Source organism: Chlamydotis macqueenii, chromosome 1 (assembly GCF_036417535.1).
Source record: "Chlamydotis macqueenii isolate bChlMac1 chromosome 1, bChlMac1.mat, whole genome shotgun sequence".
In the NCBI taxonomy this organism is placed as follows: Eukaryota; Metazoa; Chordata; class Aves; order Otidiformes; family Otididae; genus Chlamydotis; species Chlamydotis macqueenii.
Window position 1 is genome coordinate 26,626,428 of NC_141556.1, and position 16,684 is coordinate 26,643,111.

At 38.1% G+C, this 16,684-nt stretch overlaps 1 protein-coding gene across 1 annotated transcript in view; it reads left to right on the plus strand.

Moving 5' to 3' along the window:
* Positions 1-16,684, plus strand: part of ANKRD26 (ankyrin repeat domain 26) — a 57,683-nt gene that overhangs the window by 27,501 nt on the left and 13,498 nt on the right. Inside the window, exons 20-32 of the mRNA XM_086747449.1 lie at positions 348-586; positions 1,448-1,597; positions 2,585-2,618; positions 2,838-2,976; positions 4,467-4,680; positions 7,941-8,124; positions 8,585-8,731; positions 9,894-10,847; positions 12,717-12,869; positions 13,802-13,977; positions 14,105-14,198; positions 15,291-15,368; positions 15,761-15,895. Coding sequence (XP_086603575.1) covers positions 348-586; positions 1,448-1,597; positions 2,585-2,618; positions 2,838-2,976; positions 4,467-4,680; positions 7,941-8,124; positions 8,585-8,731; positions 9,894-10,847; positions 12,717-12,869; positions 13,802-13,977; positions 14,105-14,198; positions 15,291-15,368; positions 15,761-15,895 — 2,697 coding nt within the window. The remainder of the gene's footprint in view (positions 1-347; positions 587-1,447; positions 1,598-2,584; positions 2,619-2,837; positions 2,977-4,466; positions 4,681-7,940; positions 8,125-8,584; positions 8,732-9,893; positions 10,848-12,716; positions 12,870-13,801; positions 13,978-14,104; positions 14,199-15,290; positions 15,369-15,760; positions 15,896-16,684) is intronic.

A 16,684-nucleotide genomic window follows, 5' to 3' on the forward strand; every position in this document is an offset into this window, starting at 1 on the left:
TTTTTTCCCTGTGTTTTTACGACTAACATTGTGCAGTCCTTTTAACTCTTTGTCCATCAGCAACACTTTCACTTTATTGTTGTTCATGTTTTAAGATACGCTATTGTTTTTTTTGTAAGGGATGTGTTTTTGTTATATCTTTAATCATTAATGAAATCAAAGTCCTTTCAATGGCTTAATACATTTTGTAGCGTAACTTTATGAAAATACTTCTCTATATGAATTTTTTAAATTTTTCCATTACACATTATTTCAGAGGTAAACTCCAAATTATTTAATCTTGGATATGGTGTTTCACTCTTCTAGAAATACTGAGAAATATATGAAGCTTAACTTTGTTTCTGTAGGTTGAAAAGGAAAAAAGCAAAGAAAAATGTTTCAAAACACAGGCAGCGGCAAAACAGGAAGATCTTGATAAATTAAATGCACCACCAGATAATGTTACTGATCAGCAAATGAAACAAAAGCTTACTCTAAGGAAGAATGACTGTTTGAAAACGGAGAATGAAAACACTATAGAAGAAAAAGACAAAAAGAATTTGTCATCTGAGGAGAGATCACCGTTGATTAAAATGCCGATGAAAGGGTAAACTAATGAAATAATCTCTAATTCTTATTTGTAGTATGTACTTAAGTTACTTTTGGGTTGTCTCATAATGTAGTAGTTGAAGTACTTTCCTCAATGCTGAAAGCCATACTGAGTAGTCCACTGTTCCTTAAACGTTTAAGGAAAAATAGTGTTTCTAGAAAAAGCTAAGCTCGTAATGGAGGTTCAAATTTATTGCCTGCTTTTAAAAACATTAAAAAAAGACAAAGGAAAAAAAGAAACCAAATTCCTGTGGATTCCCTTGTCAGTACTGAGGCAAAATGCATCTTCAAAATTAGAGTTGATGACTGGAAAAAAACAGTTATTTTTGTAGGAAATGTCCATCCAGGAAAGAAGAGTAGAAATTTGCAGTTTGCTTTGCATTCTCCCTCTTCTAGGTGATTTAGTAATCTCCATACAGTTGGTGTTTTTCTCTTCATTAAATTCAGATGCTCTTTGTCAGGAGAAGGGACAAGATGGTATTACCAAACCAATCTCAAAAGTATGAAGAAGGCACAGATATATTTATGTAACCCTAAGAGGAGTTTTTTTTCCTGTCTATCATTCAAAGGAATCTCTCCTCTAGATACTTCCTCTAATGAGGATATTAGATATGTTTCGGCTTACTTGAATCTAGCTCAGATTCCACATTTCCTCCACATTTCCCCCTCATTCCTAGGGGAAGGTTTTTTAAATATTTGGGTATCTTCTGTGATCTTTGGAGTCAAGTCTGTGTCTTATCATAGATATTTTTCATCTCAGTTGTTGATGAACATCATCTTAAGTATGTCTGTTTCACAGAAATATTTTCTGTAAAGCTACGCAATTGGTGATTTTTGGTTTTCTTTCTGTTTAATATAGTAACCTTGCCCTGAATACCAAAGTTGCAAAGAAAAATAGAAGACAGACTTCAAAGCGGAAGGCTAATCAGCGGATGAGCTCTTCCAGCGGGAATCATTTTCAAGTACTGGATGATAGCACTTTCAGTGAAACATCTCAGGATGAAGGAAGGTACTGAATATAAGGAATGTTATAAATAAAAGTTACTTAATGATAAAAATTGACCTGAAAGGTAAAGGTAAGTTTTAGAAACCTGTAATATACAATGTTTCTTGTTCTTTCATGTAATAATGCTACCTGATGCCCTTTGTGTTCAAAACCACTTTTTTTTTTTGTTAGAGTGCTTTGAACATACTAGCTAAGTTGATGATAATGACAGATGTGCACAAATTCTGAGTAATTACCTGAGTGTGTGCATAAATATATGTATATTATATTTTTAAAAAGGGAGAGGAGAGACTTATGAAAGAGCAGAATTACTCTTTCACTGCAGGCATATATATCTCTCTTTCTTTCTCTCTCTCTCTCAATTTTTTTATATTCTTTTTCTTTTTTCCTCCAGCTGTGTCTCCTCCTGACTTCTTGCCCACCCCAGACTTACTTGTGTGGAAGGCAAAGTGAGAAACAGAAGGTGTTGACACTGTACAAGCACTGTTTAGCAACAGCTGAAACATTGATGTGTTATCAACACTGTTTTGGTCAGAAATCTAACACGCAGCACTTTGTGGGCTGCTATGAAGAAAATTAACTCCAACTCAGCCAGACCCAGTACACTAGAGAATCCAAATTTATTGTTCTTTGACTTGTAGGAGGAGGATTCTTAGTACTGAAGAGAGCTAAACCTCTAGTATTAAATAGGCAATGCACGTAACTGTGTATCTGTGTATCTCCATATTTGCAGCTGTAAGATTCCTGTTACTTTAAGTGAAGTGCAGAGAGCAGTTATTTTAACTATTTGCTTAATATATTGTGGAAGAAAAGCCTTCCAATAGATGTAATAGTACACATTTCTTTAATTCTTCATCTACATTTAACAAAATTCTTATATTAAATTATAGTTTAATTCACTTATTGGAATTAAGTTTTCAGAGCAACTTTAGATATTGTTCATAATGCAATATAAGCATTCTAGTACTGAAGTGTATTTCTGTTTTCCAGACCTGCAGCAAAAACAAAGAATGAAAAGAACAAGGTACTGTGAAATTAGTTTCCTGATAAATAATTTGTATCAGCTTTTGATCACTTAGATGGGAACAATATTTATATAGTGATCAACCAGATGCACAAGTTGCTGCTGCTATGCAGCTTTTCATATTTGAGCCAAATCTATGGGCTGTGAATACAATTCATGCATTTGTAATGATGTGTAGTACCGTATAGTTGTATACAGAAAATACTGTGTTGTTTGTAGGTCAGCATACAAATGGATATAACTGATGACCTTGATTTAACTCACTCATCTGACACAACTTCAGAGGATGTTGAATTACCAACTTCAACCTACAAAAAAGCTATGTTATTGTTAGAACAGCTTAGTGTGGATCATACAGGTATGTTTTCAAGTCACTTTGTCTTCACCTGTTACAAGTTCCTCTTATAAAACATGATTTCTTTTTATGCACTCCTAGGTATTTTGGTTTTATATTTCGATCTAATATTTCTTTATGATTAGAGATTCCCCTCAGATGTGAAATTATCTCATCTAACCTTAGATGTCTACCTTTATTGTCAGCAAACATGCCTTACTTTGTACTTGGTTCTCTGTCTAGTCAGAGCTGGAGAATCAGGTTCTTACAAAGTAAGTTCAGCTCCTTCTAATGCAGTTCTCAAAAGTTAGCAAGATCTTGTTTTTTCTTTTTTTATATCCCCTCAATAGCTCATGACAAATAGTGCAGCAAAATAATGACTCTGCTTAGAGAGAGAGAGACATATATATATATATATATATATATATTTAAAAAAAAAAATCAACTGTCTTAAGATGCTTGTATATACATATAGCATTATATAAACATCAGCATCACTTACTATGTCTATTAAACTATGCTAAAATTTGGCTAGGTAAGGGTTAACCTTGGCTAAAGGCCAAACTCTCACCCAGCTGCTTTATCACTGTCCTTCCTCAACAGGACAAAATAGGATGAAAAAGCTTGAGGACCAATGAAAAGGCAGGGCTGTCACTTACCAGTTACTGTCAAAGGCAAAAGACACTCGAATTGAGGAAACTTAACTTATTTGTTACTAATTAAAATAAATTTGGATAGTAAGAAACAAAGACAAAAAAAAATTAAGAGCATCTTCCCACCATCCCCTTCTCAAGTTCAGCTTCACTCCTTCACTCCCAATTCCCCTACCCCTTCCCAAGCAGTGCAGGGAGGCTGGGGTCTGCAGTCAGGACTTGGCAGTTTCCTTCTGCCACTCCTCCTTCCTCACACTTTTCCCCTGCTTCAGTGCAAGTCCTTCCACGGGCTGCATCCTTCTGGGAAAATCTGCTCCAACCTGGGCTCTCCATGGCCTGCAGGTCCTTCAGGAAATACCCACCTGCTCTGTCATGGGGTCCTCCACAGCACTGCATTGTGGATATCTGCTCCAGCACTGTCCTCCCCAGGGGCTGCAGAGAAATACCTACTCCACCATGATGTCTGCATGGGCTGCAGGGGAATCCCTGCTCTGGCACCTGGAGCATCTCCTCCCTCTCTTTCTCCACTGACCCGGGTGTTCAAAGGGCTGGTTTTCAGACTCTTTTGCCCTTCTCCTCTGACTGCATGGTGGTTTTGCCATTTCCTAAATACATTTTCCCTGAGGTGCCACCAGCGTGGCTGAGAGGTTCAGCTTGTTCCCTGTGTTGAGTTCTGCTGGAACTGGCTGTGTCTGGCACGGGGCAACCCTTGGCCTCTTCTCACAGAAACGTCCAACCTACCTGCAGTCTTCCCACTACCAAAACCTTGCCACCTACACCCAATACAGCAAAGCATTAAGTAATTTCTGCATTGGAAAATATTTCTGCATATGCATGTGTGTCTTTTCTGTCTCAAAATAGGTTCTGCTATTTTGTTGAAAATTCAAAACATACTTCTTGAATATGAACAGATAATAGAATGTGAAAAAAAACGGTATACAGCAGTCTGTAGAGAAGTAAAAAAACTGGAAAGTGAAAAGGAAGAGTCACAGTTAATAGTGGAAGAGACTCAAGATTTGAAATCCATATTGGCTCACCAAGAAGCAGAATGGAAAAGTGATGTCCAAAGCCTTAAGTATGTAACCTGACATTCTGATAATGTGTTATCTTGTCAGTGTTCATTTTCCAGAAGATCCTGATGGTACGAGTGTTAGGATGAGAAGTTTCTAGTCTCTTGGGTTAGGATCTTTTTTAATCCCATGGGCAAGCTACGCTATAAAGTACATAATGTCAGAGGGAAAAATGCCTGGATATTAGCTCCATGTAAAATCTTCTGGATGTTTTAACTTTTTTTTTTTTTTTAATAGGAAGAGAAGAGAACAGGAGAGTATCTATGGGAAAATGAGATTTATAAGAGAGACTTATGGAGTTGGGTTTTTTTTATTTTGTATAATATTAGGAATTCTGGTAACTCCAGAGTACAGGTCAGAAGAGAGCTTAGAGCATTTGTTAACTTGTTTGTTTATTTGAAAGGACGAATTTGGGATTACCCCTTTCCCCATACTCCTGAGCCTAGACCTGGGTGGTGTGAGGCTTTCAGTCACTGTTCACATCATTTCAGACAAGAATGGCCAGCAGGCACCATATAAAATTGATCAAGCACAAATATAAAGCCCTGCACTTGGGAAGGAGGATCCTCTTGTGGTGATGTACTGTGGGATGGCCTGGCTGGGAAGATTGCTGAGAAGGCCCTGATGGTCTTGGCAGAGAGCAAGCTCAACGTGAGCCAGTATGAGCTGGCAGCTGAGAAGGCCAAACGGCATTCTGGGCTGTATTAAGAGCAGCAGAGCTAGGAGATTGAGGAGGAGTGATTGCCCTCCCCTACTCAGCACTTGCTGGACTGTGTGTCTGGAGCACTGGGTCCAATTTTTGGCCTTCTGATACAAGAGATCTTAATCGATATGTGTGAGTTCAGCAGAGAGCTACCAAGCTGGTCAGGGAGCAGGAGCACTAGGCCTGTGAGGAGAGGCTGAGGGAACCGAGCTTCAAGGAGCTGTGCCTCCCAGTATGTGGAAGAGGATTATAAGGAAGGCAAAACCAGTCCCAGCTTGGCTTGGGTTTGACTCCAAACATTTTTCAAAATTATCAAATATCTATCAATTACAAAGAATTAATATTTTCATTCTAAATAATTTTTCAAAGCAGTGTTAACTTTACACTTATAAAAGCTGTATGTTTTGTGAAATTAAACCGAAAATTATATGTAAGGCTTTTTCCTTGCAATGTAAACCATTCAAATACAAATGTTACTGTCAATCTTTTGAGTAATTTATTAGTCATTGCTGATACTTGTTTTGCAGAATTTCTAAAGCAAGTTTTCAATTGGCAGCTCTTTCCTTAATATTTTTTTTACTCTCGTTGACCGTTGCAAGGATATCAGAAAAAATATTCAAAATAATTATCAAACATAAAACTGCTTCCTTGCTTGGGTACTGTGGACATACCGTGGACCATTTCTTACCTTGTTAGTGATTACTGCTGATTGTTTCAGTTAGTAAAGAAGTTGACATTCCCTAAGGATTTCACTATAAATTAGCTTCAAAATTAAATTGCTATTGTTTCTCCCAAACATAGATCCATTGAGGTTTAAAACTATTTTTAATTGTATTAAGCTTAAAACCTATGCATTTCTAAACCTATTTTTGAACACTGACCTCATTCTGCTTGTTCTTCCTATGGTCAGCGGTTGTTTTAGACTTGGAGAAGTCTTGCTAAAAAGTTGAATCTGTCATGGCTAAGTGATGGGCTGCTTCATCAGTGTGACTTGTGATCACTGAATCCATAATATGTAGGCAATGCTTAGCATATTAAGGAAATACATATTAATAATAGTAAAAGTTTGTTTCTTTAATCTGATAAGACAGTGAACTCCTTTTAAGTGAAGTGTCTGTAATATGAAGACGACATTTTTTTTAATTTACAAAAATGTGCATAATACTGTATATTTATCTATGTAAACTTACTTACAAATAAATCATAGAATCTTAGGGTTGGAAGACACCTCTCGTCATGTCCAGCCGTCAACCCAACATCAGTATGCCTACTAAACCATGTCCTGGAGTGCCACATCTACACATTCTTTGAACACCTCCAGGAATGGTGACTCCACCACGTCATTTGGCAGGCTGTTCCAGTGCCCGATCACTCTTTCAGTAAAGAAGTGTTTCCTAATATCCAACCTAAACCTTCCCTGACGCAACTTGAGGCCATTTCCTCTTGTCCTGTCACTAGTTACTTGGGAGAATAGACCAACACCCATCTCCCTACAACCTCCTTTCAAGTAGTTGTAGAGAGCAATGAGGTCTCCCCTCAGCCTCCTCTTCTCCAGACTAAACAGTTCCCAGTTCCCCTCAGCTGCTCCTCATAAGACTTGTTCTCCAGACCCTTCATCAGGTTGGTTGCCCTTCTCTGGACAGGCTCCAGCAACTCCACATCCTTGTTATACTGAGGGGCCCAAAACTGCACACAGTATTCAAGGTGCAGCTTCACTAGTGCTGAGTACAGGGGGCCAATCATTTCCCTACTGCTGCTGGCCACACTGTTCCTGATGCAAGCTAGAATGCTGTTAGCTTTCTTGGCCACCTGGGCACACTGCTGGCTTTTGTTCAGCTGGCTGTCTACCGGCATCTCCAGGTCCCTTTCCGCCAGGCAGCCACTCTTCCCCACGCCTGTGGCATTGCATGGGTTGTTGTGACCGAAGTGCAGGGCCTGGAACTTGGCTTTGTTGAACCTCATACAGTTCACCTCGTCCATCGGTCCAGCCTGTCCAGATCCCTCTGCAGAGCCTTCCAACCCTTGAGCATATTGACACTCCTGCTAAGTTTGGTGTCATCTGCAGACTTACTGAGGGAGCACTCAATCCCCAATCCTCCAGATTGTTGATAAACATATTAAACAGAACTGGTCCCAGCACTGAGCCTTGGGGAACACCACTTGTGACTGACCACCACCTGGATTTAACTCCATTCACCGCAACTTGCTGGGCTTGGCCATTCAGCCAGTTTTTAGCCCATTGCAGGGTACACCTGTCCAAGCCATGAGCCACCAGCTTCTCTACGAGAATGCTGTGGGAGACAGTTATCAGAGGCTTTGCTAAAGTCCAGGTAGATGACATGATAAATCACTCAATGGTTTATTTCAGTATCTTATAGAACTGATATCATGGATAATGGAATTAAGTTAGAATTGTTTAAAAAGTTAAAAATTAGAGTAAAACTATGAAATCTGAAAAGATTTAACATTTTATGGTTTAAGTTGTCTCTGCAAGTTCAGAATGTAGAATATCTACTTTTTATATCAGTGCTTTAGTTTCTCAAATATTCTGTTAAATCTCAGATTTACTTTGAAACAAGAAGAGGAAAAGAGGCTCAAAGTAGAAGCACTATATGAGAAGACAAGAGAAAAACTCGGAAGGAAAGAAGATCAATCTTGTAAAGATATGGAGGAGAAACGGCAACTTGAGTTACACTCAACAAATTTAGAAATGGAACTAATAACACTGAGAAAGCTCTTGAAACAGGTATATTAAATAGTGAGTTAAATACTTATCTTCTTATATTCTGCTTCTTTTTAATTGCTGTTCTGTTCCAGTATGCCTAAGGAAGGAGGTATTTTGTTCATGGAAGAGGCATTGGATAACTGTTGCCAAATTTTCAGGACAGTTGAGAGCAGTTGGTTCACAAGTGGTCTGGTCTTTTTTTTTATTTTTTTTTTGGCAAGTTCATGATTCTTTTTTCCTTTTTCAAAATACAGGTTTCATTTGTTTTTCAGGCAAAGACTGACTTAGAGTTATTTTTCTAAATTGCTACAAAACATTCCCTAGTTATTATTTCAAAAGGAAATTAAGATTTATTACTTGTAGATGGATTATCCTAACTGTAGGGAAGCAAAAATATTTGCAAGAATATAAAGGAGAATGGGAAGATATTCCTAACTCTGATTTTTCTCAAGATGCAAGTAGTTTAATTGTTTTACTGTAGGTTGAAGAAGAGCGTGATGAAACACAGAGACAGCTTTCTCAGGAAAAGAGTGCCAGAGCCCTGCAAGAAGGAATTTTGAACAACCACCTTTGGAGACAGAAGGAACTAGAAGAAGAAACAAGAACAACTATAGGAAAGAATGTGCAGGTAAGAAAACTTTTTTCTAATTAATTAAATTTCACCATGTCTGTTCTAAAGTCATAATAAATCCTATATAACTCTTTCTGCTTCTTGATGTGTTATTTAGAGTTTACCAGTGTAATGTAATGTGTAAATACCTTTTCTGTTTTCTCTTATGTTTTTAAAAGTTCTGGACAGCAGCATCCGTCCTGTATGTACTTGAATTGCATGTACAAGTAGGAAACTAATAGAAGATACTATTTACCCTGTTTCTTAAGCTATCTGCTATTTTTCATTTCATGGACATTTTATCATTACTTTTTAAGGTTTCTAGCAGTAAAATACCTAGCTACATCAAGGTTGACTAAAAAGAAAGTTGTTTGACGTTCAGTCTTTATGTTCCCATTACTTGGGGTTTTTTTAATTACATATTCCCTTAATCACATATTCCCTTATCAAACTTGCTGACTTCAAGTATGCCTTTCTTTTCCACCTCAACGTACTGAAATTTTATGAAGGAATATCAGCAATGAATTAAGCTGTCTGTAGGAGTTAGAATAATTGGGGAAAAAATAATCATAAGCACTCTATTAAGAAATATAATCTTGAAAATAGTTTACTAAATTTACTAAGAATATGCAGTGCTTGGAAGAACGATTTTTTCTTGACTGTGCTGCCCAGTAAATGTAGAGTGAATAAGTTTATGTGGAAAAAAGGTAATACATGTAATAAACAGGAAATACACAAGACTATTGCATTCCAGGGATGATTGAGTTATATAGCTAACTTTAAGAATACAAAAGGATGAGTGTTAAGAAGACATTTGAGAAGGAAAATACCCTTTCTAGCCTTGTTTTGTTTTTACCAGATTTGTAATACAGCTAAATTAACCTTAAAAGGAATATTTTAAAGGCATGCACATACAAGAAAGTGCTGTCATTTTAAAAGCTTTATTGAGATATTTTAAATAATTGTATTGTTTGGTTACTGGTTCATGTTGCACTTCCATTGTGTGCATACATTGTATGCGTGCATGGGTTCATAGAGTAGCTTATACATTACTTGAAATGTCACTCCATCTTTGAAGTCATGCTTCAGTATTAGAAATGTTAAAATGCAGTTTAATGCTGAAATGTTTTTGTAGATTCATTTCCCAGCTGGCTATTTATTTATGTTCCCTATCATTCAGGAATCTGACTCTCAGAGAGAAAAGGATCTTTTGTACAAAAATCAGTTACTACAAGATGAGATTGCTATGCTAAGACTAGAACTTGATCAAGTGAGACTTAGGCACCAGGAGGAAGAAGGAAAATATTTAGAGGAAAATGAGACCTTGAAAGAAAAAAATGAAGATCTCAAAAAGGAACTTAAACTGAATGAGGAAACCCTAACTCAAACAGTTTTTCAGTACAGTGGGCAGCTGAACTTATTAAAGACAGAATCTGCAGTGCTAACTTCCAAACTTGAGCAGACTAAAGAAAGCAAAGATAGACTAGAGACAGAAATTGAATCATTTCGTTCGCGCCTGAACACTGCTGTTCAAGAACTTGAACGTCATCAGTCATCAAAAAGTGATGCTGAACGAACATTTCAGAGAGAACGTGATGAATGGCTTCGCTTGCAAGACAAGTTCCATCATGACCTCTCTGATGTGCGAGAAACCAAGAATAGCTTGTCTCAGCAGCTGAGTAAAGCTGAAAGCAAAGCTAATAGTCTAGAAAATGAGCTTCACCAGTTGAAACAAGTGCTCAGAGAAAAAACATTGCTTTTGGAAATGACACAAAAAGAATTAAGTCAAGCTCAGTCTCAGGCAAAGGAAAGTGATCATGCTCGACAACTTGAGAAAGAGCAAGTAAGCAAACTTATAATAAAGCAGGAGTCCATGCAGGAGCGATTGGCCCAGCTCCAGAGTGAAAATCTTTTACTCCGTCAGCAACTGGAAGATACGCAGAACAAGGGGATCATCAAAGAAAAAGTAGTGAATGATGTGCAGGACCGGTTTAATGATATTTTCAACAAACTCAGAGCTGATACTGAAAAACAAATTTACCTAGTGGAAGAGAGAAACAAGGAGTTAAATGCCAAGTGTACCGATTTAAGAGAACAAGTCTTTAAATATGAGACTGACAAAGTAGAAAGAGAGGTAAAGTATATACTTAGAACAATTCAGAGTTTGTCAGTTCTTGAAATTATTTTATGTTTCTAAAAGGTACCAGGTATAAGTTATATGCATGGGCCCAAATAATGCTGAAGTTTTTCTGGTTTGTCATGCTTCTCCTGGAATTGTGGAGGGATTTGGCAAATAAGATGTTACTGCTCAGATCTGAGCAGAGAACAGAAAAAACATATGCAAGTCTAAGCTTTGATCAAAAAAGGTGATTATTCTCTACAACATTTTTCATCTCTTTTCCTTAGTGCATTTTATGCCCTGTAGGATACTTTTATGTATTTGATGGGTTTTATATATGTATTGCACTGGTGACACAAATAAGAGTGGTATAAAAGCAGGAACCATCCGATATGAGAAATAAAGATGCAGACAAGTGAAGTGATGGGGATGGAGCTATATTAAACTCCTACGGAGAAAAAAAAATCCATTCTCCATAAGTTGCTATCAAAATTGAAGAGTATTAGTACTGCCCAAGTGTTAATTTGTGTATACATTTTAGGGGTTCTAAAGGGTACCTGTTCCCTAAAATTAATTTCAGACACTGACCTAAGGTTTCTCTTGTCTGTTTTATGATGTGTAGCTATATTTAAATGTATTCTTTCTTTGTGGCTCTGTGAAAGACTGATTAACTGGACAGATGACTTGTTAGGACATCAGTTAAACTGTCTTTCTGCAAATTCATACAGTACGTGAGTATGAGACATGCTCCTATGCAGAGCAGTAGCATAATTTAATGTCACTCAAACACACATGAACCAAGCGTTGCTCCCATTTTTGCATGTAGATGGTTTTTGCCAAGAAAAAGGGTTGAAGAGAATAAAGGCAGTAGGTAGGAGTGAGGAATAGGTAGACAGCTGAAAAAGCTATAGGTAATGGGAGAATTCATTGTTATATATGTTCCTAGGAGTAGGTAGGGTCTTCTCTATTGATGGAGTATTTTACGAATTCCAGTTAGAGCAGCGATTTGAAAGTTGTCTTACGCATTTCGTTTAATCTTCCTTTACTTTTTGGAAAATAGTAACTAATCCTATTCAGTATTTAGACACTCTGGTGTCAAGTTTGTCTCCCTTAATGATTTGAATAGTGATTTTAAGATTACATTTCCTGCTCCGTAACAGATCCAGAATTGTTGAGTGAGGTAAATATCAGCATATGTCAGATAGCCACCTTATTCTACCTTTGTCAGTTACTTTAAGGATGGGAGGAGAACTCCAGCAGTGCTGTCAATTATTTTAATCTGTGAATTGCTTTCTATTCTTACTACCAAAATACCGAATTCCTTTTGAAGATACTAGGTATATGTGAACTATCCAGTTTTTTGTAAACCTGATCTGTCAATATAAAGGCAGTTGTTATTATAAAATGACCTTGGTAAGAAGACTGCAAGAGGATGTGATTCAACATATATTTAAAGTGTATCTCAGATAAGCTGCCAGATATATGTGTTCATTTAATTATATTTGTATAATGGAGGAATAGAACAAAGAACAACTTAATACAAAGTCCTGCCTTAGGTCATCAGAGTAATATCTGCAGTTAAACTGTGGCCCTTACCTCACAACAGATTTCTTTGGGTTTTGTTAGAAAAAGAAATACATTATTGCAGTGTATTCTTGTGTATTGTTCCAAGAAAAATAATACTTGAGCCTTTTTTATGTATTAGAAAACAGAAATCCACATGAACAGCTGATTAACATGGAGGTGCTCAGCTGAGAAAGATGGAGAGGTCATTACATGTACAGATGTGCCTTTGAGCTCTGTCTGAAGATAGATTTAATTGTACAATCAAATAAGTTAACATAAAGACATATTTCATGTTCTTACAACTTTCTTTTTACTTAGGGCATTGTGAGACAGCTGCAGCAGGAGCTTGCCGATGCTCTTAAAAAACAATCTATGTCAGAAGCTTCACTTGAAGTTACTACGCGCTACCGCAGTGACCTGGAGGAGGACAAGCTGCGCTTGCAAAAGGAATTGGAAAAGGTTAAAACCAAGGTACATGATGTCTGTAACTACATGAGTGAATCTGAGGGTGGCTGTTGAAAGTAGGAGCAAATGTTATCCTAAGACCCTAGAAAAAACAGGATAGATTTAATAATGTTTGAATGGATTGCACTGTTTTATAAACTTGGTGCACAGGTCTTTCACATGAGGATGCTATTTCCTTACTTGGACGCAGGTTTGTATTTGCTAAGGTGCTTTGCAAAATAAACTGATGAGTCTGTAGCTTATTACATTTGGTTTGGCCAAGCAGGTTATCCAATTTCTGAAGAACAGTAGAAATATTAGACTGCTGCATTTGGGCTTTTTTATGCTATCTATGCTTCTCTCCTGCCCACCCCCAGGTAACATATTCTCAATTCTAAATCCTTTTGTAACATTTTCTGTGTGTATATATATATTTTTTTTTCCTCATTCTTTGGCCTTGCTGTAATTTACCATCTTTCTATGTCCTTCTTGGAAGTGAATTGTAAGCTCTTTTCTTCTGCAGTGTTCTAACTAAAACTGAAGTACAGAGACATTGTAGTTGTGAAATAGAAATAATCTTAAATATGAGTGAGTTGTGAAGCCACTTTAGGAAAAGGATGAACTTGTTAATTCATATTTTCAATGGAGGACCAAACAAGTGGATACAAAGAGTGTCACAAGTCACTGAAAGGGCAGGAGGGGCAGTGTCCTTGCTTAAAACGGTGCTATAGGAAATCAGTGTAGGGATGGGACAGGCCAGTCTAAAAGGAGATGAAGTAACACAGTTTGTGTTCGTTTGCTAGCAGAAATGAAGGTTCTAGTGTACTTGAAGTTATTACAGTTATTCGTGTAGAGGGTATGCACGGATATATAGCCAGTACTTGAATTCTTCGGCAACAGTTGACTCCCCTCTACAAAAGCTCACCTGACTGCTCTGGATTCTTATTGTGATTATGCAGTTGCGGGAGTTGGAAGAAGAGCGTTTTCAGTCTGAGCATTGTGTTCACGACTTGAAGGCTGCCTTGAATGATAAGGAAAGAGAAGTACTAGCTTCTTCCCAGAAACTGCAAGACCTCCTGTTGACATCATCTGGGACTAGTACTACAATAAAACAACTGGAAGATCACGTGCAGCGGTAAGAGAATAACATAGGGAAGCAAGATGTCTGGATTGTGCTGCTTTAGCTGGTGTTATTTCACACTGTCCTTTCAGGCTTGGTGCTTTAATGGATTTCTGTAATAAGACCTGTCTTTCTTTTTAAGCCTTGAAATTGAAAATGCCAGATTGGAAGCCACGGTCCAGCAACAAAACAGTAGGATTGAAGCTCTTCAGAGAGACCTGCAAGCCTCTGCCTCCGTAAGCTAGTCATAAACTTCTCTTTTTGTGAGCTCCTGAGCCTAGTTACCAATTTCTGTGGGGAAATGTTAAGATGAGGTTTTCCCAGAGAGCCTAGGGGAACTCAGATCCTGCATTCTACTAAATATAGGCCGCTCGGAAAGCGGTTTAGTCCATTCCCCAGCTTTCTGCTTCTGAGAGTTTTCCCATGGTACTATGGCAAGTCCTACTTAACGCTCTAAAAGGTAAGGATTTAACACTAATACACTTGATGTAACTATTGTCTGCTTTTCCTGACATCAGATGCTGCTTCAGACACTTGTTTTAAGTACATCATTAAAGGTATTCATCACGTTAGCTTGTGGAAATTTCACAGGGGATATTGATGACAAGCACTTTGTCCTGGAGGCCTGACAGGCATCATCAGACTGGAACAAAAATTATACTCTCCAGAGCTTTTACTGTGCAGAATTGCTTTTCCTTTGCCAACTTGGTGTGTGTTTCTTTTCATGAAGCAGCAAAGAGGAATGCACCTGGTATTATTTGCAGAACTCGGTGCAAACCTTGGAATTTCCCACTGCCTCCATGCAGTGGTTAACTTTAGCTCACGCAAGGTGCTTTCATCTGTGACCTGTATGAAGCAAATTATTTTTCTATTTTAACCAGTGAACTAGGGTTCCTGTTGTGACTATAGTTGTTAATTAGTGTTGAAAAGGTTTTAAAAATAACTTTGTGTGAAAGCTGAACTTTATCTACTGCTACTGACAAGAGAAGAGGCAGGGCAGTCGTGATACTGGTCCTTCCCCTTTGGTTAATAGAGCATGCTTTTCAAACATAATGTGGATGGGAAAAGCTGCTCCTACCTGTTTTAATTGAAAAGTCTTTGTATCCCATATGGTGTTCTCTTTCTCTGAAGCAAACAGCAGAGGTGGGGGTTGCTAACAGTTTTACAGTGGCACCTAACTAAGGCTATTTTGATCATTGATGCTGGTTGTAAATTCTGTAGTGTGTGTAATATTTAAGTGTGTGTAATATATATTGTTAGTAATGAGATGTAAACTTCAGTCTGGAAAGTCATAGTCTGTCTTCTTGCTTCTTTTAATGCTTCTGTAGGTTCATAACCGCCTGGAAGACTTGATAACTGGCTTACGGACAACACAGGCAGCTGCAGAGGACCACCACCATCAGCAGGTACCTGATTGGCTGGCTTCTGTGAATGACTGTTCTAGTCTTTGAATTGTCTGTGTGCAGGTAACTGATTAAAAGATCAAATGGGCTGTATAGGCACAGTTCAGCTGACAAATACCGTTCTGATTTTAGGGTGAGGCACCTTCAGGGGAAAAGGCTGTAAATTTCCTTATTCCTTTGCTGCTGCGTTTTGTATCTGTGTTCTGTATCAGCTTCAATTGCTGTTCTTGGCTGTATTTTCTGAGGTGTGTTTTACACTCCACATTAACCTTAACCGTAGATCGTGGAATGGGAGAGGAGAGCTTAGGCCGGTTCCATTTAAGTTACTGCTTTCTATTGCAGTGCTGTCTTTCCGGTCACCTTAGTTTTTTCTTTCAACACTGTTGCTTTCACAGATGCAAAAGCAGAATGTGCTGGCAGCAACATCAAAGGATTTACACAGCTTGTGGGAAGAGCAGTTGAAGTCAAGATCCCACCTTGAAGAGCGTGTTGCTCAGCTTGATAGGGAAAAGGCTGAACTTGTGGAACAGGTGAGCCCAGAAAATTCTCCAGACACCTTAGCCAATACCCAGGAGAACCATGTCCACCTTTTTGTTGAGTTCTTACATACTCAGCTTTTTCTGTTATCCCTGCCATTCAGGCTTTGCCTATCTTGTGATTTGGACATCATCCAGGAAGTTAATAAAAACTAGCTGGGTATCTTTGTGTAAATTCTGGAGTAGTTGTGTTTGGAAGAGTTCCCACTGTGGTCTACTTTCAGTTGAGCACATGGAGCTAGGCTGCAGTTCCCCATTTCTTTTCTTGGAATCCTTCTGGTCATTTTCTGCCCAGAAATCACAGGGTCAGGGTTTAAAATGCTTTATGTTTCCAGTGCAAAGTATGGAGGAGCTACTGCATGTTTTCATGTTAGTGGAAGCTTAAAAGCCTTGCAGAAAAATGCACTGAAGGAATTCTGGCCAAATGAACTAGTGCTTGGGAAACAAGAAATGGCTGCCAATTTCCAAGGGGCAGTCTTTCCCTTTTCCCCTTTTCCATAGAGGAAAAAGAAGTACAAAGTCAAAACAGCTGCTAGCTCTGTGGTTTGGCTGAGAAAACACCAAAAGGAAAAACATGTGAATAAGTAAATACCCACAAAGAAGAGATGAAGGTAATGGCAGAGGGGAATAAAACATTGAAGAATTCCAGAAGATCAAATTCCTTTGCAAGTCCCTGCCTGCTGGTTGTTGAAGATCCCATGAAAGCTTTAGATTGACCTATGCTCTCCTGTGATGTGCATACCTATGTAATCCCTGCTGTGAACAGAGGAAATGCCAAAAGTC